This window comes from Heteronotia binoei, chromosome 5, assembly GCF_032191835.1.
Source record: "Heteronotia binoei isolate CCM8104 ecotype False Entrance Well chromosome 5, APGP_CSIRO_Hbin_v1, whole genome shotgun sequence".
Classification (NCBI taxonomy): domain Eukaryota; kingdom Metazoa; phylum Chordata; class Lepidosauria; order Squamata; family Gekkonidae; genus Heteronotia; species Heteronotia binoei.
This window is the reverse complement of record NC_083227.1, coordinates 39,337,192-39,362,678: the sequence shown is the minus strand read 5'-3', so window position 1 is coordinate 39,362,678 and position 25,487 is coordinate 39,337,192. Positions and strand designations below refer to the sequence as shown.

Here is a 25,487-nt window from a genome sequence, read left to right as displayed (position 1 = left end):
TCAGGGTGGGCAAAAATGAAAACCAAAATGTTTCTGTGGTGGATTCAGGGAACCAACTGTGTCTTTGATTTGTTGCTTTTGGTAGGCTGTAGTGTGTCTAAATGTAAACATGTAGGGCAGGGGTGGCCAACGGTAGCTCTCCAGATGTTTTTTTTGCCTACAACTCCCATCAGCCCCAGCCATTGGCCATGCTGGCTGGGGCTGATGGGAGTTGTAGGCAAAAAACATCTGGAGAGCTGCCGTCGGCCACCCCTGATGTAGGGCATTCAGACAATAGTGCACAACATGTAAGCCTATCCAGAAATATTACACATATGCAGTATGCATATTTATGAAATATATTGAGATAATCTTCTCTCTATAAAAGCCCCGTGGCACAGAGTGGTAAAGCTGCAGTACTGCAGTCTGAGCCCTCTGCTCACGACCTGAGTTAGATCCCAGTGGAAGCTGGTTCAGGTAGCCAGCTCCAGGTTTACTCAGCCTTCCATCCTTCCGAGGATGGTAAAATTAGTACCCAGTTGAAAGCAGTAGGAAAAGAGGAAGACCCAACATAAGGAGTCCCAGGGGTCATCTTGTAGAAAAAAGGTGCCAGAGCTCATTAGCACAACTCATTTGCATATGCATCATCATCGGAAGGTGTACTAAATTATATCAGCTCAGCAGCTACCTTAAAATGCCTCTTGAATTATAAGTGTCATAATAAAACCTTACACCATCATACTTTTAAAAATTACTTTCTCCTATGTGGTCACAGTGGTGTGATGAAAACTTCCATCTGTCTGCTTGATGTTTCCGTCATTTTCCCTTTTTTGTGAGGAGAGAAGTATGAGAAATTTGTCAAATCTTAGAGTTCAGCAAGATTCTTACAGAAGGGCTGAACAATGGAGCAAAGAAGGATTTTTTTTGGTGGGGGGGGCAGGGGGTAAGAAAGATCAACATAAAATTTGGAGGTTCTGGAGCTCTGCTCCTGTGAGCTCCTGCCCAAAATGAGGCCTAAGGAGTCCCAAGATGTTTCAGTCAAGGAATCTGCAGCCCTCAGTTCACAAGTCCCAAACAAAGATAATAACACTAGAGTGTTTTGGAGATCAGTTCATAGGGTTGCCCTTAGTCTGAAGTGACTTAAAAATGCTTGAGAGCCAGTTTGGTGTGTGGACTCTTATCTGGGAGAACCGGGTTTGATTCCCCACTCCTCCACTTGCACCTGCTGGAATGGCCTTGGGTTAGCCATAGCTCTGGCAGAGGTTGTCTTTGAAAGGGCAGCTGCTGGGAGAGCCCTTTCATCCCCATCCACCTCACAGGGTTGAACTATGTCTTATGGAATAACTTCCCAGGGGAGTGGCTGTGGCTCACTGGCAGAGAATAATAATAATAATAACTTTTTATTTATATCCTGCCCTCCCCGCCAAGGCAGAAGATGATGATACTGGATTTATATCCTGCCCTATACTTTGAATCACGGAGAGGTCTCCGTTACCTCCCCGCCCCCCAACAGACACCCTGTGAGGTAGGTGGGGTTGAGAGAGCTCTTACGGCAGCTGCCCTTTCAAGGACAACTCTTAGGAGAGCTATGGCTGACCTAAGGCCATTCCAGTAGCTTCAAGTGGAGGAGTGGAGAGTCAAACCTGGTTCTCCCAGATAAGAGTCCACACATTTAACCACTACAACAAACTGGCTCTGCCAGAATTTGCTTGGAATGCAGAAGGCCTGAGCCGGAGAGGAGGCCACCTAGATACCCCCTGCTGTCATGGGTGCTGGGGGCCCTGCAGAAGAAGCCGAGCCTGCAGAAGAAACTGTGCCCCTGCCACCTGCACCAGTGCCCCTGCCTCCTGCTGGAGAAGATTCAAGCCCCCCTGCCTCGCCCTCTCGGGTGGCTCGTGTGCGTGACCGCCTTCGTCAGGACCTCAGGGATCGGAGGAGGGTGGCACGCTCACAAGCAAGACGCTCCCTGAGCCCTGAGTTTTGAAAGTATTCTGGCCCTTCTAGGAGTGAGGGTGCTTGAATCCCAGCAGGATCCTGGCTGCCCTCTGAGTCAGCAATTAGCCCAAATGGGCAACAGACAGCAGAGGGCTATATAGCTGTAGGCTTTGAGAGAAGGCTTTGTGGAAGCAACTAGTTATCTACCTGACGTCCTAGCATCCACTTCGGCTTTTGACTTTGAACCTCCTGACCTTGGCTTGACTTCTGGACCCCCTGACTACGGCTTCTGAACCTCTGACCTACGATACCTGGACGACGATTTGGCTTTGGCACCTTGGACACTCTTGCTCACCGGTTACAGACCTTGGACTGCCCCTGGACTTCGCCTGGCCTGGCCCCAGCTCGTGACACCTGCTGTGTTGGGTTAATCAGGGGGCAATCCTCTTTCCAATGTTATTCAATATATGTATGTGCCCCCTTGCCCAACTGCTTTGGAGACTTGCACTGTGTTGCTGCCAGTGTATTGATGGCATCCAGCTCTATCTTTTGATGGGTGGTTGGCCGGATACCACCCCAGTAAATATGGTGGAGGGTTGGAGGCTGTGGTGGGATGGCTGAAACAGAACCGGCTGAAACTGAATCCTTTTAGGACTGAGGTTCTGGGTGTGATTCTAGATGCCTCACTAAAGATGGAGGCTCAGTTCACTAATGTTACCAGACTGGCATTCTTCCAACTGTGCCAGGTCAGGAAACTGGCCCCCAACCTGTTTTGCCCTGTTCTAGCCACAGTAATCCATGCAATGGTAATCTCCAGACTGGACTACTGCAACTCTTTCTACGTGGGCCTACCCTTGAAGCTGACCAGGAAACACCAACTGGTACATAATGCAGCTGTGCATATCCTTATGGGGACTCGGCATACAATACACATCCATCCTGTGCTGCATGAGCTGTACTAGCTTCCAGCAGAGTACCAAATCAGGTGCAAGGTCTTAGTGTTGATCTTTAAGGCCCTTAACATATCTTGGTGCCAGGATTTTTTTTTTAGCAGAAACACACAGGAATGCAGTTCCAGTTGGCTTGGCATCAGGGGAGGTAGCCTAATATGCAAATGAGTTCCTCCTGGGCTTTTTCTAATAAAAAAGGCCCTGTTGGGACCTATGTATCTTTATGACCGCCTCTCCTGGTATACTCCGCAGGAGAGCATTACAATCTGTTGGTGGTTCCTGGCCTGAGAAATGTCTGGTTGTCCTCAACCAGAGCCAGGGCATTTTTCACCCTGGCTCCAACGTGGTGGAACTCTGCGTTGAAAAACATCTGTCCCCTGTGGATTTGAGGCACTTCGGCAAGGCCTCTAAGGCAGAGATATTCCACCAGGTGTTTGGTTGAGGACATCTTTCAGGCATTCTCACTCCCTGCCTCCCCTATGGAACAGTGGCACTACTAGAGCTTTTAGTGCCATTGTTCAGATATTGTTGTGTTTTGTTGGTTTTAATTGGTTTTTAACAATGTTTGGTATGATATCATGTTGTACACCACTCTGAGCCTTGTCCTTCAGGAATAGGTGATCTGAAATTGAATTTGATAAAGTAAATAAGTTGGGGTCTGCAGCTCTCCTGGAATTATGACTGATCATCAGACTATAGAGATTGGCTTCCCTGGAGAAAATGGCAGCTTCAGTGAGTGGACTCTATGATGTTACATTCCTTGCTGAGCTGCCTCCCTACCCCTGACTCCACCTTCTAAATCTACAGGAATTTCACAAGTTGGAGATGGCAACCCTAGCTGTGCTAAATTGCCCTCTGGTATGATTTAAAATAATAGGCAAACTGGGCTTCCAATCTAGGATTAAATTGTGGTTAACCCCAGCTTGTTGAAACACTCAGATTTAGATGTCACAACACAGAGTGGTTACAGCTAGGGATTTCCACAGCCAGGAAGTCCTCACTTTCAGCTCCCCAAGCTTGTTTTCATCAAGATCCAGGGCATGTTGACAGACCTGCACAGTCTTCACATCAAATCAAAGGGAAGATGTGCACGAAAGAAAGGGGCATTGAAGCAGAAGGAGAGCTCAGGAGACTGTGTTAATTTAGTCAAATTAATATCAGTTTGATTGTGCCTAAGAAGAAAGTGAGAGGAAGCTGGTTATTGGATTTTATTTTTAAAATCAGTCAACAGAAACTAGTATAATCTACATGGAGTTTACATGAAAGAATGCAGGTATAAACTAATATATTGTTGTCCAGTCTCCCTTTAGCCTTCTTTGAACATATGAAGCTGCCTTATACTGAATCAGATCCTTGGTCCATCAAAGTCGGTATTGTCTACTCAGACTGGCAGCAGCTCTCCAGGGTCTCAAGCAGAGGTTTTTCATGTCTATTTGCTTGGACCCTTTTTTGGAGATGCCGGGGATTGAACCTGGGACCTTCTGCTTACCAACCAGATGCTCTACCAATGAGCCACCGTCCCTTTCTTCCAGTTCATATGATCCTCTTTTCTCCATCCAGCCATACTTTTCTTAATTCACGGTTCTTGCTTTTTACCATCTTCTGGACTTGCCAAAACATAATCTTTTGGAAGCTGATCTGTGGCAAGAAAGAAATCTCAGAAAATGAACCTTCCACTGAATTAGACCAGATAACTCGGGGTGGGGTGGGGGGACACATTATCATGTGACCACTCAGATTAGGGTTGCTAGGTTCCCTCTGGTCACCAGTGAGGGATAATAATAATAATAATAATATTTTATTTGTATCCCGCCCTCCCCGCCAAGGGAGTTTAAAATCACATTAGCTTTAAAACATTCCAATGGGATGGGGGGCGGGGTAGGGCTTCCAAATCCAGGTGTGGAAACTCAAGGAAATTTGGGGATGGAGCCTGTGAGGGGGGACAGGGGCCGCAATGGGGTACAATGTCATAGAGTCCATCCTCCAAAGCATCTATTTTCTCCAGGAGAACTGATCTCTGTAGTCTGGAGATGAGCTGTTATTCCAGGGGATCCACATGTCCCACCTGGAGACTGGCATCCCTTACTGAGATTGCTGTTTTCTAGACAGCATGACTGACCAATCTTAGTCAAAATGAGGCACTAGATTTTCATATTTATTTAAATTATTTATATACTTTCCTTGTGAACATCTGAGGTCCCAAATTGATAACATCAGTATAACAACAATTTGACAAACATTAAGATAACATTTATTTAAGAAGAAGATGATGATGATATTGGATTTATGCCCTGCCCTATACTTTGATTCTCAGAGTCTCAGAGCAGTCACAATCTCATTTACTTTCCCCACTCCCACAACAGAAACCCTGTGAGGTAGGTGGGACTGAAAGAGCTCTTACAGCAGCTGCGCTTTCAAGGACAATTCTTGGAGAGCTATGGCTGACCCGAAGGCCATTCCAGCAGCTGCAAGTGAAGGAGTGGGAAATCAAACCCAGTTCTCCCAGATAAGAGTCCACACACTTAACCACTACACCAAACTGGCTCTCTCTCTACAGTAAAATCTAAAAACACCATAAATAAAACCAGAATGTTACCTAGATTTATGGCACTTTGCACCTACAACAGCAGTCTGCTTTTTATCACCCTCCGATGTTGTTTCAGCCCTGCTTTGTCCTAACAGTAACAAACACAAATCCCTATTTGTGATTCTTTTAATCTGCTAAAAACATTCCCATGATTCTACACTGCCCACTTATATTAAAAATTGCTGCTTCCATTCCCATTTTGTCTGATGAAGTCTGCTTAAGAGCATACGAAAGCTTACATTCTGAATAAAACTTAGTTGGTCTTAAAGGTGCACTTGTCTACTGCTTTGTTCTCCCCGTCAATAGAGTGTTTTCCTTTTGTCTGGATTCAGGCTGCTCCAAAACCTCTCAGAAATAGCTCACTGTGAAGGGAGACAAGCCAGGAAGGTAGGAGCTGAAAGGCTGTCCCAGAGGCAGCCACTGAAAAGGTCTGAGCCTAGACTGTAACTAAACATGCTTTGTGAGGGAACAAAACACTGCTACACCGCAAGGATTGTTAGATTCTCATCCCTAGCCTGTAAAAGTGATTTTTTTTAAATTCCTCATCTTTGCAAGCCATCTATATTTCCAAAATGACTAGAGCCACTGGGAGTTTTTTGAACTAAACTTCATAGCAGTGAAATCCTAAGGCAAGCCACTCTGGTGTGTACTATTAACAGACACCACAGTGTAGCTAATGTGAAAGACAGAAAATTAAATAAACAAACAGAGAAGCTCCCTCTCTGTGAGCATGCCTCAATGCAAAATAAAGAACAACAAACTTGTGTATTCTGCCAAGTTTCAAGAAGTTACTTCTCAAGGAGGTAAGCAGCTGAGAAAAGGCACTGAAGGCTGCACAAGGATATTAGAAAATGTTAGAAAAGACATAATGTGGTGAATAGAGAAACATGGGAAGGGGGCATAAGAAATTCATGCATTATTAGGCAGGTGTGGTAACAAATAATTAATGGGGCAGGGTTAGTAGATCAGGGGCAAAACCACTGAATATTCAATATCTATATTGCTTTTCTTGGGGTCTTCATTGCTTGCTGGGGATCTTTTACTATGATAAAACAACAGTAATTTCTTTCCTAGCCACTCCATCTGGATCTTTGTCATTGGAAGGGGTTCTGAACGGGAAGCTTCTAATGAGACTCCCTCCACACTAGTTAGTCTTCAATGTTGTCTGAGAAGAAGAAAATATATCTTTCTAGAACAGACCTAACCACAAGAAACTAGAAGCTTTCTGGGTGACCCTGGCTAGTCTCACATCCTGAGCCTAATCTACCTCACAGGCATGTTGTGAGGACAAAATGGAGGACAAAGTCGCCCTGAGCCTGCTTGCAGGACAGGGCAGGATATAAATCCAAAAATTAAAAATTAAATAAAAACAACATAAGGCTCTTTAGGGCTCCATTGGGAAAGAAGGTGGGATAGATAATAAATGTTAAAAATCATCAAGGTCCAATGGAGGAGGCTACCAGAAGTAGAAAGCCATGAACTCTTCCAGATAGGAGCTGTAGCCTCACTGGGTGGATGGTGCCTGTGTGAAAATGTGTTTTGCAAGGCAAACAGAAGAGAGACTAGTCCTGCACTCTCCCCTGTCATGTATCTGGCACTGCCAATTTTGGTGTAGGAATTAAAACAGAGGTTTAGTTGTTATCCTACCCAATTCCAGAATGGCCTTAACATTGTATTATCTAGTTTTCAAGATTCCAAGCAACCATCCACAAGTTATGGGGGAATGTCTACCACAGGGAGTAGATTTGGGCTCCTCTTACCTTATTCAGGACTTCAACTCATTTAAGAACATAAGAGAAGCCATGTTGGATCAGGCCAATGGCCCATCCAGTCCAACACTCTGTATCACACAGTGGCCAATACACACACACACACACACACACACTGTGGCTAATAGCCACTGATGGACCTCTGCTCCATATTTTTATCCAATCCCCTCTTGAAGCTGGCTATGCTTGTAGCCGTCACCACCTCCTGTGGCAGTGAATTCCACATGTTAATCACCCTTTGGCTGAAGACGTACTTCCTTTTATCCATTTTAACCTGACTGCTCAGCAATTTCATTGAATGCCCATGAGTTCTTGTATTGTGAGAAAGGGAGAAAAGGACTTCTTTCTCTACTTCCTCCATCCCATGCATAATCTTGTAAACCTCTATCATGTCACCCCGCAGTCGACGTTTCTCCAAGCTAAAGAGCCCCAAGCGTTTTAACCTTTCTTCATAGGGAAAGTGTTTCAAACCTTTAATCATTCTAGTTGCCCTTTTCTGGACTTTTCCCAATACTATAATATCCTTTTTGAGGTGCAGTGACCAGAATTGCACACAGTATTCCAAATGAGACTGCACCATCGATTTATACAGGGGCATTATGATACTGGCTGATTTGTTTTCAATTCCCTTCCTAATAATTCCCAGTATGGCATTAGCCTTTTTTATTGCAATCGCACACTGTCTTGACATTTTCAGTGAGATCTACCACGACCCCAAGATCTCTCTCTTGGTCAGTCTCTGCCAGTTCAAAACCCATCAACTTCTATTTGTAGCTGGGATTCTTGGCCCCAATGTGCATTACTTTGCACTTGGCCACATCGAACCTCATCTGCCGGGGTTTCTGGTTTTGGCAGCTTGCCATTGAAAGTGGCTCGGACCATCACGTCCTGAGCCGCCTTCAAATTGGCCCTTTGAGGGGTCGCCCACTGAAGGCAGACCCGATTCTGGGACCCAGGAGAGTCTCAGAAGGCAGGGGAATCAGAACGGTAGATCAGGAATGCCAGCGGAGGTGGCTGCTTCCTGATCCCACTCTTCCCGAGCCTCAGCGTCCCGATAGCCATTTTTAAATGGCCAAAAGTCAGCCACCGGTTTTACCTCCTTTCTTCTTTCTAACACTCTGCATTCTGGATCTTCAATCAAATTCTAGATGAAGGACATGGATTCTTCTACTGGTGTAAATCTTGTCTATTATATTCCTTTTGGATGTGTGGCAGAGATGCAGGAACAAAGAAGCTGCAGACTTTAAGTGAGGCAAAAGTTTGAGAAAGGGGGGGGACTCTCCCCTTTTCTCTTTCAAGGCTAGAAAAAGTTTCTGCGTATTTTGAACACTGAAATTATCTGCAGGAGACTACACTAATCTGTATGCTATATGGGACTTGGTGCCTGAACTTAAATTGATATATTGCACTTACTGGAAGGAGGAAGAGGCTGTGGCTGAAAGACTTCTATTGATAAGTGTATAGGGATGTGAAGAGGTTTGGCTGTAAGATCTTTGTGAAGTAGAAGCTGAAGCCTTGAAGTGTTTAAACTGCATTGACAAGTTGGTGGCTACTTGACATTATACTTTGGGGGGGGGGGGTTGGCTATAAGAAGATTTTTTTACTTTTACTTTTACTTTATTCTTTTTCTATGGATGTTAAGGAAGTCATTATTTTTTCTCTGGATATAACTTTTAGAGCTGCCCTGATTTTTTAGTTGTTGTTTTTTTTTTTTTGCTTGTTCTTTTTTGCTCCTGGTTTACCTCTGATTGGATTATTTGTGGATTACCTTTACCTGTGGGTTTTTTTTGTGGATTACCTTTTACCTGTGGCTTTTTTTTTCTCAGCCTTTTTGGTTGGATTATTTTGGGAGGGGGGGTTCCCTCCCTTTTTGGTTATGCTGGGGTTTTTTTCCCTTTGTTTCTCTCTTCTTGTTTGTTGGTGGTGCTTCAGTTTGGATGGTTTTGCAATCAATTTTGGTTCTCATTTTTGGGATTACAAATAGGATATTCAGCGCTGGATTACAAAGCTACTGGTCTACTGTGCTGCTTAAAAGATATTTGAGAGTCAAGGTGGAGAGTTGGCTTGCCTTTGAAATAATGTTGATGGAAAATACTGGACAGTGAATTGTGGTCTGCTGTTTTGTCTATTGAATATCTACTGTGGTGAATGTTGTGTTTGTCAGCATCCTCGGTGCTGTTTTGACTACCATAAATTGTTGAGAGAAGCTAGAAGCTTGTTTTCTTTTTAGATCTGTTTGGCAATAAGAGAACTCTTGGAAGAAGATTATTTTTTGCTTAAAGCAAAACAGAGAAACTTAAAATAACCGCTGAAGAGGTTTTTTAATTTCTGAGTGTGCTTACATTAATAATTATGGAAAGTAAAGCAGGGGCTATTCCTAAGGAGCCCCCCAAGAAAAAAGACATTAAAGAAGGGAAACCATCTTATTCACCTGATGGTCAATCGGGCCCAGGGAAATTTACACCTATGCAAGGAGATATGAAAGAATGGCAAACCACTTTAATGGCTACTGTAACACGGATGGCAAGTAAAATAGACAACATAGATGAACAGATGACAGAGATCAAACAAGAATTTAAGGAGAATAGTAGACAGACAGGGGAGACTAATAAAGCTTTAAAAGCACTAGAGGGTCAGGTGACTGAGAAAATCAAAAAAGTGGAACATTTGGGAAAAGAACAGACCTTACAAGACTCCAGACTTCTGCAGTTGGAAGTAGATAAAGCAGCCTATATATTGAGGTTTCAAAACATACCAGAAGAGAAAAATGAAGATTTACAGAAAATGTTAAGTGAAGCCTTGGCTGAAATTCTACAGGTAACCTCCCAGAGGATGGAGGAGGAGTTTGATCAAGTTAGAAGAGTCCCATCAAGTTATACAAGATGAAACAAATTACCTGGTGAAGTACATCTGAGGCTAGCAAGAAAAAAAATTAAAGTCGACATTTTGAAACAAGTAAGAGACAGACCCATGGTGATAGCTGGAAATACGGTGAAAATTTTAAGAGAGGTTCCTTGGCCAGTGAGACAAAAAAGGAGAGATTATCAAGCACTAACAGATTTTTTGAGAAGAGAGATACCTTATACATGGCTAATGCCAGAAGAACTTCTTTTTACGTACCAGGAAAACCGTTACAAGATTAATTCCACTTTCAAAGCACAGAACTTTTTGGAAAGTATAAAGAACAAAGAAGGCAAAGAAAAAGATGATGAGGAGCAAGAAGAAGAAGGTTCTGGTGATGAAGATCCAAACCAACCACGGAGATATCGTACAACAGTCCAAAAAAGATAAAAAAGATAGTGATAAACTAAAGCCATAATGCCTTCAATTGTTTCAGTTAAAGTTAATGGGCTCAATTCTTCTGCCAAAAGGAGAAAAACATGTAGATATTTGGCAAAAATGGAAATGGATATAATTTGTTTACAGGAAACCCATATCTTAACTAAAGATCAAAATTTGTTGAAGAACAAAAAACTTGGCAATTTATTTGTAGCAACAGGAGTGGCAGTTTATATTAAAGACAAATTTAACCCACAACTGCAATTTGCTTCTGAAGATGGAAGAATTCTATTAGTGGAAATCACAGTGGATAATAAGAAAATTTTGCTTGCAAACGTCTATGCTCCAAATGATCACCAAGAGAAATTTTTTCATGATTTGCGTCTTAAATTATAGAATTTGCAGTATGTGGAATACTGTTTAATAGGAGACTTTAATGCTGTGTCTGATAGACAGCTAGATAAGAAAATGCACAAACCAACCAAAAACTAAAAGTCCTCAGCTTCGGACAAGTTTTTGGAAATTAGCAGAAGAAATGGAGTTGGTAGATGTCTGGAGAACAAGATACTCCAATTCTAGAGATTTTACTTACTACTCTTCTAGTCACCAAACCTGGTCAAGAATTGACATGTGTTGGCTTTCTACAAGCTTGATTAAAGACTTAGTGGATACAGAAATTCAAAGAAGAGTTATATCAGATCACAGCCCTGTAATGATAAAATTAAAAGGTGGACGGACAAGAAGGCCATGGAAGTTAAATATTGCAATTTTGAAAGATAAAGATTTTCTTAGTGACTCTAAATTAGAAATGGAAGCTTTTTTCAAGCAAAATATAACACAAGAAGTAAAGATGCAAATGGTCTGGGATACTGCAAAAGCTTTTTACAGGGGTCTTGCAATTAGATATTGTATTAAAAAAAAGAAAGAGAGAGCGGAAAGTTTTCAAAATTTATTGTTGCAAACGGGAGAAGCTGAGAAGAATCTTAAAAAATATCCAACAAAGTATAAATTTCAAAAAAAAGGTTAAAGAAATGCAACACAAAATGAATTTAATTCCTATGGAAGAGGTGGAGATTAAATTGAGGCATGCTAAACAAAACTTTTTTGAGCATGCCAACAAGCCTGGAAGGTGGTTGGCCTATGGGATGAGAAAAGAGAAGGCTAAAAGAATAATTACAACATTGAGAGATGAGAATAATAAAGAGAAATCTCAAAAACAAGAAATATGACAAATTGTAGAACAATTTTATAAAAAATTATATGAAGATAATCAAGTTGATAAAACAAACTTAGAAGAATATGTTAAACAAAATAGTCTTAATAAATTCACAGAAGAACAACAAAAATTTTTGAATGATCCTATAACTATGAGGGAGCTTGGAGAGGCATTAACTGCCCAAAAGAATGGCAAATCACCAGGGCCAGATGGATTACTGGCAGCGTTCTATAAAGCCTATGAAGAAGCTTTACTTCTACCATTCAAATGCCTCATAGAAAAGATACAAGAAGAAAGCCAAATTCCAAATTCATGGCAAGAAGCAACAATATCCTTGATTCCGAAGGAGGACAATGATTTGAAGGACATTAAAAATTATCGTCCAATTTCTCTTTTAAGTGTGGATTATAAAATTTTTGCTGCAATATTGGCACAACATTTGAAGAAAGTTTTGCAATCTACAATACATTATGATCAAGCACGATTTTTACCTAAAAGGTACCTGAAAGATAATGTTAGAAGAGTTTGTAATATCCTAGAATATTATGAAAGCCATTCAGAGAAGCAATTGGCTTTAATTTGCCTGGATGCCGAGAAGGCATTTGACAATCTTCGTTGGAAGTTTATGTTATAGCAATTGAAAAGTATGGAATGTGAGGAAAACTTTTTGAGAGCAGTAGAAGCTATATACCGTATTTTTCAGTCCATAAGACACTCCGGACCATAGGACGCACCTTCCTCCTGGGGGGCGATCCGCTGCCTCCACCTCCGATCCCGACGCTTCCCCCGCGCCTGCCTGCCTGGCTCCAGCTCTGCTTCCAGCAAGCGCTGGGATCGCTCCACGCTGCCCCCACTGCAAACCCAGCACTTCGCAAGTGTCAGCTGCGGAGGGGGCAGCGTGCTTCCTCTGTGCCTGTCTGCCTGGCTCCAGCTCTGACGCTTACAGCAAGCGCCAGGATCACTCCCTCCGCCCTCCGATCCCAGCGCTTGCTTTAAGTATCAGAGCCGGAGCCAGGCAGACAGGCATGGAGGAAGCACCCGCCCCCTCCGCAAACCCAGCGCTTCGCGGAGTGCCGGCCTGCGGAGGGGGCAGCGTGCTTCCTCCGTGCCTGTCTGCCTGGCTCTAGCTCTGACGCTTACAGCAAGCGCCAGGATTGCTCCCTCCATGAAACCTAAAGAAGAAGCGAGGAAAAGTTGGATAAAATTCTATGTTTGGTTGGACACTTAGACTCTTAAGATTCTTTAGTGTGATCTGATTTCTTTCTCTTTTTTTCCTGTGCGTACATTACAACATTTATTTTGAATTAAATTTTCAAACATAGTTTGAATAAAATAGATTACTAGAATATAATTAAAGATTTAGATTAATTTTAAAATGTTTAGATTAAAATAACAATAAGAGATAACTTATGTTAAGAAAATATGTAGAACTATCCTAGGATTTTGGAAGGTATTTTATTAAAACAAGACCAGAATGTATTGTGCTTTTATCCCCTTTTCTTTTCTGTTCCCCATTTTTCAAACTGTTTCTGAAACTAATAAAAACTTTTGAAAACTATGAACCTCATCTGCCACGTTGACGCCCACTAACCCAGCCTCAACAGATCCCTTTGGAGTGCCTCACAATCCTCTCTGGTTCTCTCCACCCTGAACAATTTAGTGTCATCTGCAAACTTGGCCACTTCACGGCTTACTCCCAACTCCAGATCATTAATGAACAAGTTAAAGAGCATGGGACCCAGTACTGAGCCCTGCGGCACCCCACTGCTTACCATCTTCCACCGCAAAGATCTGATGTGGTCTTGATGTCTCTGCTAAGAATGCCTTCCAAAACCTGCAGAGCCAAGTGGGTGAGGGCTTCATGACTTGAGGCAGCTCTGTGCTGATGCGAAAGAAGTTCTGCTCTGCAGGGTTGTAGGGTGGCCATTTTGTCTCGCTGACATCTGAAGGAGTGGGATTGCTACATAGGAGGCAGAAATATTGTGATCCACAATGTCAGAGTTCTGTGTAAGGCACACAATAGATGTCATCTGATTTTGTATTTATTCATTTATACACAGAGCATTTTTTGTAGAAAAAGTCCAGAAGAAATGTATTTGCATATTAGGCCACACCCTCTGCATCAACCCAGCCAGAACCGAGTTCCTGCACGTTCTTGCTCAAAGGAAGCACTGCATTTAGTAACTTCACTGGTCTACTGGTAAGACCCTCAGTAAGACCCCAAAAAAGTATTCCATTCACATTAGTTAGCTCTGAAAAGCTTTCAGCTCTGTCAACATATATCCAAGATCCTCCACAGAGGTGGTGACTCAGGTTACCCTGACTTCCAAAATTAGGCAGGCAATAACCAGTGCAAAGGCATTTTCTATAGGGAAGCCCCAGTTGTGAAATATCATCCCTGGAGATATGAGCCAGATACATGCTCCGGTATCATTTGGGGTGCCAATTCCAGCCAGTTTTATTTCTCTAAGCTTTCAATGAGAAACTTGCTTTTTGCTGCATGCCAAGCTAGCTAGAACTGTGATGCCAAGCTAGCTAGAACTGCATTCCTATGCGTTCCTGCTAAAAAAAAAAAAAGCCCTACTTGTGGGTAATAACATTTTCCTTCTGCCTTGTTTTACTAAACTTCCAAGGTAGCTAGGCAAAAACCTAAAAAAACAACTGTGGAACGAAACTTTATTGTTCTTCCAACCAGGAAAGGAGATGGTGCAGTATATAAGGGGTTCATACTGTTTTAGCCCTACTCACCAAAGGCTATTTCAAGGATGGTGCTGGCTGAACTTAAAAAAACTATTCAAGGCTATCTTAACACAGTAACAGTTTATTTCTAAATACAACCTTATATAATATCAGCCAATACACTTTGGACCAGCAGCCAGGGCTGGTGCTGGTCCTAAGTAAAACAGTTACTTCACTTAATACTTATCTAAATTCCCCAATAACACACAAAAGAAACAGACCCTTAATAAGCAAAGACATGCAAATATAAGATCAAGAACTTCTTGAGGTGTCACAAGTAGCTGTCAGGGAGTAATGAACTCTCTGCTAGCTGCTCAGAGTGGGACCTCTAACAGAAATTTTATAGTTTTTATAGGCAAAGATCAAACAAGTCAGACCATTCGATTATGACTTAATTACGTTTAGTACCTTTCACAATAAATTCTTTGCAAAGGAGTTGTTCCCATCCTCAGATGTTTTGAGATGTCATTGTTGTACAAAATGCAGCAGGATACAGGATTGATTTATACTTCAGGAAAACACTTTGAAAGCCATTGCTGCATCCCATAGAGATATCAGGATAACATACACTTCAGGAAAGAACAGGAAGGCTCTTCCATTTTATTGCAGGGGCTCTGAGCCGTAAAATGTTATCTTTAGTGTCTGGGGTCTTGATTTCAAAGAGATATATCTGTATACACATCCCATTAATTGTTTTTGTGCTTACTCCCAGGAGGGAGGTATGGTGCTTGGGGTCACATAGCACAAAGGTCAAGAAACAGGCATAAGGAATTTTGGAATCTTAATACTGACTACAGCACATCTTTTATTTCCCAAAGCACCATTCTAATTAATTTTTTCCACAATTTCCCTCATCTGGGGTTTTGAGAAATAAAACCCCCAATATTCCAATAATTATTGCTCCAACCATCAACAATCCTTTGCTGTGGTGTGATCATGACATGATTGGCAAATGCTGTTTTTCCCATGTTAAAAAGTGAAGGCATGCATTGCAGCAGACAGCATATAGACAAAATCACTACAATAATAACCATTACTCCAATCATAATATGAAATAAAGTCTTTAGCCAATTTGGAAGGCCTGGAAACCAATCGAGCCAATCAGATAGCATAGGATCCTTAGAAATTTCATGAAAAATTTTAACTGCATCTTTAACGTCTTTTAAATGTGTAGAAATGTGTCCTGATTCATTAACATAAAAACAACATTCCTCTTTTATCAGAGTACAGGTTCCCCCTTGTTGTGCCAGGAGGATATCCAGGGCTCGTCTGTTTTGTACTACCATTTTGGCCAGTGAATCAATCTCAGTTTGCATTCTGATGAGGGCTGCTAAAGTATCTTTAAAACTGCGTCCTACTTCTGCAGAAATATTGATTATTGCATTTTCTAATTCATATTCATCATAGACTGGGAAAAAAGTCCTTAAAAACCGCCATCCCCATGACTGGTGTTCTACTAGGGAGTTGTTAACACTCCGTGTTTTTAAACTGTGTACTACTCAAGTTGGGGATCTCAGAAGCATTTAAAGTAGGATATGTTGTGATATTTGGAAAAATATAAGCAATTGTACAAAGCCTGCACCATCGGGGGTGGGGGTGGGGGTAAAGCCTTATAGGCATTTTTCCCACATACAAAAAACAGGCCCCTGGCTGTCAATGTAGTATGACCATGCTATACTTAGGGCTCTGTCCCATCTGGTTTGTCCATTCTGCAAAAAGTTCACCGCATTTTAATTCATTATATTCTCTTAGAATATTATTAAACCCATCTATAGTTCTTTCTTGTCCCCACACCATCATTCTATGGATCAGTTCTACTGCTCCACCTTGCAGGAAGCTATGTGGGGCACATGAAATCAATTGATTGTATGATCTGCTGTTAATACATGCACTGGAACTGATATATTGCATTTTGTGGCTGTCATAAATCGCGTGGCATTATACTCCCCCATCTGGTCATAGCAGACCTGCTGCTGGCAGATGCTATGACCAACCATGGATGGCATTGGTGGGGTCATTCCCACATTTAAGTCAATAGTTTGATCACATTTATTGGGGTCTACTCTCCCCACTGGCAGTCCCTGTGTAGTTCTGTTTTGTATGCATATGGGATATCTTCATGCTTCAGGGGTCACACAAGTTTCCGGGATCATACCTTGCTGCCATTTTGCAGCCCATCTAGGGCCTGGGTATACCCAGGAAACCTGTGGAGGATCCTATACTTTCTTAGTAACCATAAGCTCAGTGGAGTAAGCTAGTTCTATCAAAATGGGAAGCTGCCACACTTTAGCTTTTGCTGGTACAGCATACATGGTTGCTTCCTGGCTCAATTTTAGAGCTCTCTCACAAATCTAACAATCTTTCAGTCCTGCAGCTTCTGCAACTTTCTGTAAAATACTGCAGTAGGGGTGCTCAAAGCCTTGAGCCAACTGAAAAGGGACCCCCATCCATTTCACATAAAATACTACTCGTACCATCATCAACGTTCCATTTCCTCTGTTTGCAGGAGTTCCTCTGCTTGGCTTCTTCTACAAAAAAGCGTTGTATGAAACAATGGTGATGTCAGAAGGTGTGGCAAATGATAAACATCAGGAGTGTAGTGGTTGGAGCCAGGAAATCCATGTTCAGATTCTGATTCTGGCGTGAAACTTGCTTAAGTGACCTTTGGCCAGTTTCTCTCTCTGTGTGTCTCTCTGCTTCCCTACCTCACAGGGCTGTTAGAAGACTAAAATCAGCAAAGGGAGAACACTGTACACTAGCTTGAGTCCCTTGAAGGCGGAGAGGATACAAATATTCTAACTAATAATGAGAAATGTCTCAAATAAACAAACACATTGAACCAGTGTATATAGTTGAGATTATTTTTAGTTACCAAGCTGGCATTTCCTCTCGCAGTGACAGACACTGGCATGTATTCAAAGTGGATGCCAGTTCAGAACAGGTTCTGTGACAGAGAAAACTTAAGCAAGTGCTGCCTTCTGTATATTTGGAGCAAGTGCTGGTAAATGTCCATATATAAACAGTTATCTTACCTGCTTCTGGCAAACTCTGCCCAGTACCGCATCACTCGGGAAATTAGCTCTAACTCCACCTCTGTGTGAGTTACATTGGTTCCCGGTAATAAGGTCAGAGTTCCAAAAATGTAGGGGAGCTCAGCTTCATGGTGTGACCCCATCCATTCAGGCCAGACAGTGCCAATGCTGCGATGCGTGAAAGTGTACGCATACACAGGGCTTCCTGTCTTTGCAGTCACCATGGCAATTCTGTTTGCTGGACATACAAAGAGGTAATCACCCCAGGCCTGGGACAAGGCGGAACGATAGCGTTCTGGACCCTCCGGTTCTGCTTCGCTGTACCTCAGAGCAATGGATTGGATGAAGTCTTCTGTTGTATTGGGTAGAGTCATCTTTAGCCCCTGCAAAAGCTGCTCCCAGGTTAAAAGGCTATTGTTGAATGCATAAAAGACAAACATGGACCCTTCGTCTGAGGTGATACCAATCATCATAGGCTTAGACTGAAAGTGCCCGGAGTCCACAAGTTTCTGTGGGTCATCAGGAAGGAAATCTCCATCTGTTGTTGGTACAAAGTGAATACTAAGAAAGGCAGCTGAGAACTTGTATTCTGGAAATTCTTCTATTCTCTTTCCCTGCAAGCAACTCACTACGGCACTGTCCTCACCTTCTGTACAGCCCATCACCTTGGCCAGGGCCAAGGCTTTCTTCTTTGCCTTCTCAGGACTCACCCAAGGCCAAGTTGCAATGGCTGTTCCACTCTGCAGCACAGCACGGTCAAATAGAGGCTGACTCCCAGGTGAGAGGAGGTGATAGTTGACACTCGCTCCTCCTGCACTTTCACCAAAAATGGTTATCCGAGTCGGGTCTCCTCCAAAAGCAGCTGCATTCTCCCTCACCCATTTTAGAGCCAACTGCTGGTCAAACAAGCCCACATTTCCTGGGGCAGCTGGTGGTAATGAAAGGAAGCCTAGAGCTCCCAGACGGTAATTCATGGAGACCACAATGACATTCTCAGTAGCAGCTAAGAATGCCCCATCATATATGACCAGGGAAGTTGTGCCAAAAAAAAATCCCCCACCATAGATCCAGACAAGGACTGCAGCAGGTGTGGAGGGCCGGGGATGGGGCACCCAGACATTGAGGAAGAGACAGTCCTCTGAACGGGGCGTGTTGGCATTGAATATAGCAGAATCAGGAGTGCCAAAAATAACTATTTGGGGGCATGAATTTCCAAAGTTGGTGGCTTCCAGGATGTGTCTCCATGGTTTATGGGGAAGAGGCTTCTGGAAACGCAATTTCCCCACAGGGGGTTCTGCATAGGGGATGCCCAGATAGGCTGTAACATTTCTTGAGCCAGCTGAGAGATACTTTCCCTGGATAGGGCCACTGCTGGTGACTACTGTAGTCTCATTTTCAGCAGAAGTCTTGGGTTCCAGAAGGGAGAGGAGCAGGAAGGTCAACCAAAGGAAGAGTCTAAGCATTGCAGCACCTGAAAGGGAAGGATCCCAAAGTAGTTACCCCTGCTCAAAACGAAAAAAGAAAAGAAAGAAAAAATGAAACAGGTCATTTCCCAGAAGTAGTTTCAAGGAAGGAAGGAAGGAAGGAATTCCCCTTTCTAACTGTTCCATTGTTTCTGAGAGCTAGATATCTCATGAATCTGAGGAACAGGAAGGCCAATATGATAAATATAGTTGACTTGGTGAACGTTCTAAGTTGTAAGGGAAGAATTTATTTATTTAGGAGATTTCTATGTTCCCCCTGCAGAGTTCTGCTCAAGGTAGTTTACAATTAGTACCTATGTGTATTAGATAGGCAGATCCCCTCAGTCGCAGGAAAGAAATCCCAGGAGATGAATGGACGCACCATAGTATTGTAAAGAAACAAACAAAAAAAAAACGAACAACCCCCACCACACCCCTTTTCCTACAAATAACCAAGTGGAGGCAAACAGCCCCAGTGTTATCCCTGTTGTGAGTACAAAGTTCCATGCAAGAAAATTTCACTTCAGCCAAACACCACATTTAAATCAGGACTTAGATCTGGTGTATGTCTATGAAGCGCTCTCAAGTTGCCACAGGCTTAGGGCAACGCTATGAACTGATCTCCAAAACACTCCATTGTTATTAGCCTTGCTTGGGACTTGTGAATTGAGGGCTGCAGATTACTTGATTGAGTCATCTTGGGACTCCTTATGTTGGATCTTCCTCTTTTCCTACTGCTTTCAACTTTTGCTAGCACAGCTTCCTTTTCCAGTGACTCTTGTCTTCTCATACTGTGACCAAAGTACGATAGTGTGGTCTGGTCTATACATTCCATAGAATGGGGAGCTAGAATCCAAAGGGTCTAAGAATGAATGCAGCACTTCAGAATCTTAGCAGAGAATTAGTTTTATTTATTTGCAGTATTTTAGATATGAAACACAAGAATGAAAATTAATTCTCCTTCTGCACCAATCTTCTCTAGATAGTAGTTGGTAACCAGGATGCAACAAGAATCCCTCCCCTCTTCTCTTTCCTATCACCCGATGCAAAGGGTTCTTCAAAACAGCAGACTCACCCCTCTCTTGCCTCTTTCCTCATTCAGCAGTGGTTTCTGTTCAGGTCTCTGCGCATCAATTCACTTATCTGTAACATGTGGAGGGAGCAAGAAACCAGCATTATTTATTTAATGAAAATTACTCAACAGGCTTTGCCACATACAGTGGGAGGAGCCTGCTGTGATATTCCTGTAAAGAGACAACTGAAATACATTTTGATGGGTAACAGGTCAGATGTGGGGGGTGGGGAGGCATAGATTTCCTGGCAGTCCAAGGAACAGTATTGCCAAATATGAGAGAAATTATGTAATGGGTGGAAATAAAAGGTCTTTGGACAGAAATAAGAGACCTTTGGCACTCTTCTCCACAAACAGAGAAGAATCTGGTGAGGGGGTCACCTGTAGTTTGGTGTTAGAACACCTTCTTTGCATGCAGAAAGTTACAGATTTCCATTTCCACTTGAAAGCCTGTTTAGCCAGCCAGGGACCAAAGTCTTGGCTCTCAAAATCCACTTGCTGGTTTGAACTATGATGATGATTAACTTCATCACCCACCTTTTTCACTGAACATCAAAGTGGATTACAAAATATTACAAAAGCACTGCAGTCAAACAAATAAAGATCTCAAACAAACAAAACAATGCACTGGCGTCAGGACAGAAGAACTGGGAAACAATACAACATTTTTTTTTAATAAAAAGGAAAACTATCTTAGGGCAACAAGAGAGTCAACGCAGGCACAGATCTGTCTGAAGTTACACATACAGAGAGTAACAAAGGAAAAAGAGGGTCACAAAGGAAAAAAGACATTGAATTGCAGGAAGAAGTGTAGTGATGGTGAAACATACAATAAACACAGTAACTTGCTATAACATATAGAGCAACCTCACATGCTATAATATTGTTCTTCTTGGATGCAACCATTTGAGCTATCAGGAGTTCTTTGTGGAAAAAGCCCAGCAGGAACTCATTTGCATATCAGGCCACATCCCCTGACATAACCATTGTTTTGCACAGGGCTTTTTTGGTAGTAAAAGCCTAGCAGAAACTCATTTGCATATTGCATATTAGGTCACACCTACTGACATTACCAATGTTTTGTGCAGGGCTTTTTTGTAGAAAATGCCCAGCAGGAACTCATTTGCATATTACATATCAGGCCACCCCCTGACACAAGTCAGCTGGATCTGTGTTCCTGCTCAAAAAAAGTTCTGGAGCTGATCCATTATACTGTCATTCCGATCCATTTGTAAGAATGCCCTCCTGAACACTTCTGTTTTACATACTCCGGGCACCAAAGAAATGTAGATGCAGGAGTCTTGCTGGGGGCAGGGAAGGACCCTTCTCTGATAGAGGCTCTGGAAAACTGGAGAGTCAAGTAGATAGTATTGAACAAAATGGAGTAATAGCCAGATATGGTTTGCGGCAACTTCATGTGCTCGTTTACACATGTAATTTAGGGACAGGCAGTGCTGGAATAAGAGACTGTCAGCTTGTATGCCTTAAAGTTTGCTTTGTTATTTGAAATGTTTATTTACTGCTAACTAACCCTACAAATCCTTGCTTCACTAACACCAGTACTACAGGGGAATGCGAAGGGTGGACGGGAGGGGTGATTAATGTGCCAAAGGTCTTTGAAGTGCAAAACATCTAGCTGGTTCTCAGGTGCCTGCCAGAGACGAGCAAGGCCACAGCAGGGGAGGAGAGACAGGCTGTGTATGTGGGAAGATAACAGATATGTGAACTGGTTACTTTCAACGGAAGGGCCCCAGCTTTATTATGAGAAGTGATTTAAAACCCCTATGCTTTGATGTATGTCCATAAATGTCTATGCTTGTGCCTATTTCGCTATTAGTATCAATGAACCTGCGTAGAGAATAGCATTGCTGTAATCAATAAATGGAAACTTAGTTTTGAACAAAGACAAGTCTATTCCTTCTTGAAACATCAATGCCCCTTCGCTGACAGAGACAGGAGATGTGTGATATTCTCAAACGGGAAAGACTTAAGATTCACAGTTCTAGGGTTGCCACCCTATAGGTGGGGAGTGGAGGTCTCCCAGAATTACAGCTGATTTCCAAACAAAAGAGATCAGTTCCCCTGAAGAAAACATCTGCTTTAGAGTTATGGCATTATAGTCTGCGGAGATTCCTCCCCTTCCCAACCCCCACCTTCCCCAGCCTCCACCCCCATTTCTCCAGGTATTTTCCAACCTTGAGCTGAGAACCCTGTGGACTTTACAGGACAATGAGCCAAATCCCTCCCTCAATGCAGGAAATCTGGACAGATTTCTGCTCAAAGTCCTCCAGCAAAGAAGAGACCACTTCTCCCCACAGAACTGATTCCATTGTCAAAAGTAAGAAGTTTCTCTTTACATTCAACAAAAGCCTAACCACAGAATCTAGTCTCTAGAAGAGTGCATTTCAATAGTCCAGGCCTCAGTCAATGTCTTAGGCAACAAGAACAAGAGTTGCAAGAGCAGACTGAGCCAGGAATGGATGAAGCTGATGCAGCATCTGAAGCTGGGCAAAATCACTCCAGACCACTGCAGCCACCAGGTTTTGTAAGGTGACTGTGTGTCTGGCAGCACTCCCAGGTTGTGAACTTGGCTTTTCAAGGGGAGGATAACCCCATCCAACTGATAACTGGTCTCCAGCTGCAGTTCTCTTGAGTCCTGCCCACAAGGAATGATTAAAACCAACCCAAGGTACATCCCTCAATCTATACTTCTACTTCTAAACACATGAGGTAAACGGGATGGTCCCCACAGCGTCAAAAATTGCTGATACTGCAGAGCCAGTTTGGTGTAGTGGTTAAGTGCGTGGACTATCTGGGAGAACCAGGTTTGATTCCCCACTCCTCCACTTGCAGCTGCTGGAATGGTCTTGGGTCACCCACAGCTCTTGTAAAGATTGTCCTTGAAAGGGCAGCTGCTGTGAGAGCTCTCTCAGCCCCACCCACCTCACAGGGTGTCTTTTGTGGGGAAAGAAGAGAAAGGAGGTTGTAAGCTGCTCTAAGATTCTGATTCAGAGAGAAGGGTGAAACATAAACCTGCGGGGGAGGGATTCAGTAAGAGCAATAAAAAGGCAAAGCTGTTGTATTACTTTACACAGAGAGAGATGAAAATGTGGAATTTGCTGCCAGAGGATTTAGCGATGGCCACAAGAATTAACAGCTTTAAAAGGGGATTGGATAGATTCATGGAGGATAAATCTATCAGTGGCTACTAGCCATGGTGATAAGGGGAAACTTCTAGACCCAGGAGACAATATTAGAGCAAGGCCTTGACCTCTATGCTCTGTTGTTGGCTGTCCAGAGGAATTCGTTGGAGTGAGACAGGATGCTGGATTAGATGGACTATTGGTTTATATTCTTATCTGCATTCAGACAGAGATTGATTTATGGCCACCAGCACTACATCTGTCCTACAGCCTAGCCTGAAACCAGACTGAAAGGGTCTAGAGCAGTTACGTTGTGTAGGAAAACATAGAGGTGTTCCGCTACAACTCTATCATTGTGCCCAGGAATGGCAAATTAGGAACTGAGACCCAGCTGGTCACATCATTGTTCTCTAGCAATAACCATCCGTTTTAATGGCCAAGGAAAGGTGCCCTAAGTCAGTGATCAATTTATGATGGACATCAGGGGCTCATGAAAGAGATCCTTATATGATTTCAGTCACCAGAATGGACAAGGATCCAAAGTACAAGTAGTGGCCTTCACCAATTGTGGGATCCTGTAAGTATCCATTGCAATAACTGAATAAAAATGATCCATAAATGGACCAGATGGTGTGCATTTCTAGTGCCTCAGCTATATTACAGCAACATCCCAATCACAATGTATTTGAAAGTTTTTTTCCAGTAAGAACCAAAACAAAACAAAACACTACAAAAGAGTTGCAACTAATCATCCCTTCTAGAGAATTCAAAGGCTCAGGCTTTGGAGTCAATAAGGGCCAAAAAGACTTTAAACAACTGAGCTGTGTGCAAACTAGGTGCTGCAGTGGTGGCAGAGAGTGATTTCTTCACTGCTGTTACCACCATGGCATAGATATTACAGTGAGTTTTATAGTTTTCTAGACCCGTGACCATCTTTCTAGACCCGTGACCGTCCTCCACTGAACTTATTTCTCCTTAGAATGCTTGGGAGGGGGAGCAAACAGAAGGGGAAAGCTGCCAACTTTGTAACATTATGACTATGAGCATCCAAAGCTGTGTAGCTGACTGACATTGCACAGTATGGTAGATTTGCTATGATCCTGTAAGGCAGGGGTGGGGAACCTCTGTCCTGAGGGCCACTTACAGCCCTCGAGGTCATTTGGCATGGCCCTCGGGGATTGTTGGGCTGAACCGAGCCATGTGGCAGCCTCCCTGGGGCCTGGCTGGCCAACAAGGATCGTGCAGCCCAGCTGTGCTGTAAGGAAAGCCCCCTACTTTTCATACATATGGACATCGTGATCACCAGTATGGTTGCCAGGGTGCCTGGAGTTATGACTCTCACACATCTGCTCTAAGAAGTGGACTTTGCCCACAGTTTCTAAGGCTTATGTGGATACTATAAGCCTCAGCTTTGCAGCAGCATTCTACACCTCTGGATGGCTGTTAGCCAGAACTCTGCTCCTTGTGTGCCCAGTCTTGGCCGCTGCAGTGGAAGAAGCCAGGCCACCATGTTTCCAGCCTGTTTCCATGAACCAAAGGCTAACACCACCAGAATCCAGCTTGCTTTCCTGACTCCATATCCAACAGCTGCTTCAGCTTTTGCATAAGGCAATCAAGCTTATCCAGGCATGGATCCTGCCAGACCACTCAAGCCTTTGTCTAATGAAACCCAGGACAAAGACTGGTGCCAGGAAGAAGATAGAAAAAGAGGAAGACCATCTCCTGCCAGAGCCAAGTCTTTTGTCTAATCCGGGGGATACCTAGGTCAATATTTGATTCTCTATTGTCACCTTTTCAGATAAGTCTATCTAATCTTAAGTGTTCCCCACTCAGTAATCACTTCTATTTTGTCACCTTGGAGCCTGCCCCACGGCCTGTTTCAATCTGAAAGTTCTTTCAGGTACACAGGACCCAGGCAAGTTCATTGGTCAAGAGCAGGTACCCAATTGGGCGCCACCAAGGGACTTGCTATTGGCTCTGCAATAGTCCAGCCCTCCTGGTCATTGCAGAGCCTCCCCTTTCTCCTTCCTCCTACCTCCCAGCCCCTGAGGGTCTAAGGTAGTCTATTTAACCTCTGACCCAACTCCACTCATGTGTGCATCTAGCAGTACCCCCGTTCCGCTGTTTAGATCCATCCCCAATTCTGGCCACAGTTTTGGGTCCATTTCCCCCGTCCTCTTTTGTCACCATTAGAGCCTTCCTTGAAGACTACGATAGGTAATATTACCCTGTGTGTCTACCCTTTATGTTCCCCTATCGATCTATCTATATTTCTAGGACTGTATGTGTGATTGGATGTGTATTTTTATCTTGTATGGAAGAC

At 43.1% G+C, this 25,487-nt stretch overlaps 1 protein-coding gene across 1 annotated transcript; it reads right to left on the bottom strand.

Moving 5' to 3' along the window:
• Positions 1 to 4,440: 4,440 nt before the first annotated feature.
• Positions 4,441 to 20,032, bottom strand: LOC132571965 (cholinesterase-like). The gene is made up of 4 exons (XM_060238758.1): positions 20,025 to 20,032; positions 17,487 to 18,957; positions 13,488 to 13,675; positions 4,441 to 4,502 (listed from the first exon to the last, which is right to left on the bottom strand). Exons 2-4 carry the CDS (start codon positions 18,947 to 18,949, stop codon positions 4,441 to 4,443), a joined length of 1,713 nt encoding a protein of 570 aa, XP_060094741.1. The 5' UTR covers positions 18,950 to 18,957; positions 20,025 to 20,032.
• Between the last annotated feature and the right edge of the window lie 5,455 nt (positions 20,033 to 25,487).

Excerpts from the sequence above, each read along its gene's own strand:
- LOC132571965 (XM_060238758.1), bottom strand. The coding sequence starts at position 18,949 with ATGCTTAGACTCTTCCTTTGGTTGACCTTCCTGCTCCTCTCCCTTCTG. Across the intron at positions 13,676-17,486 it reads GCAGAGTTTGCCAGAAGCAG|CAATCCCACTCCTTCAGATG; the intron begins GTAAGATAACTG and ends CCTCCTATGTAG. Across the intron at positions 4,503-13,487 it reads GATCTTTGCGGTGGAAGATG|ATCAGCTTCCAAAAGATTAT; the intron begins GTAAGCAGTGGG and ends TTCTTGCCACAG.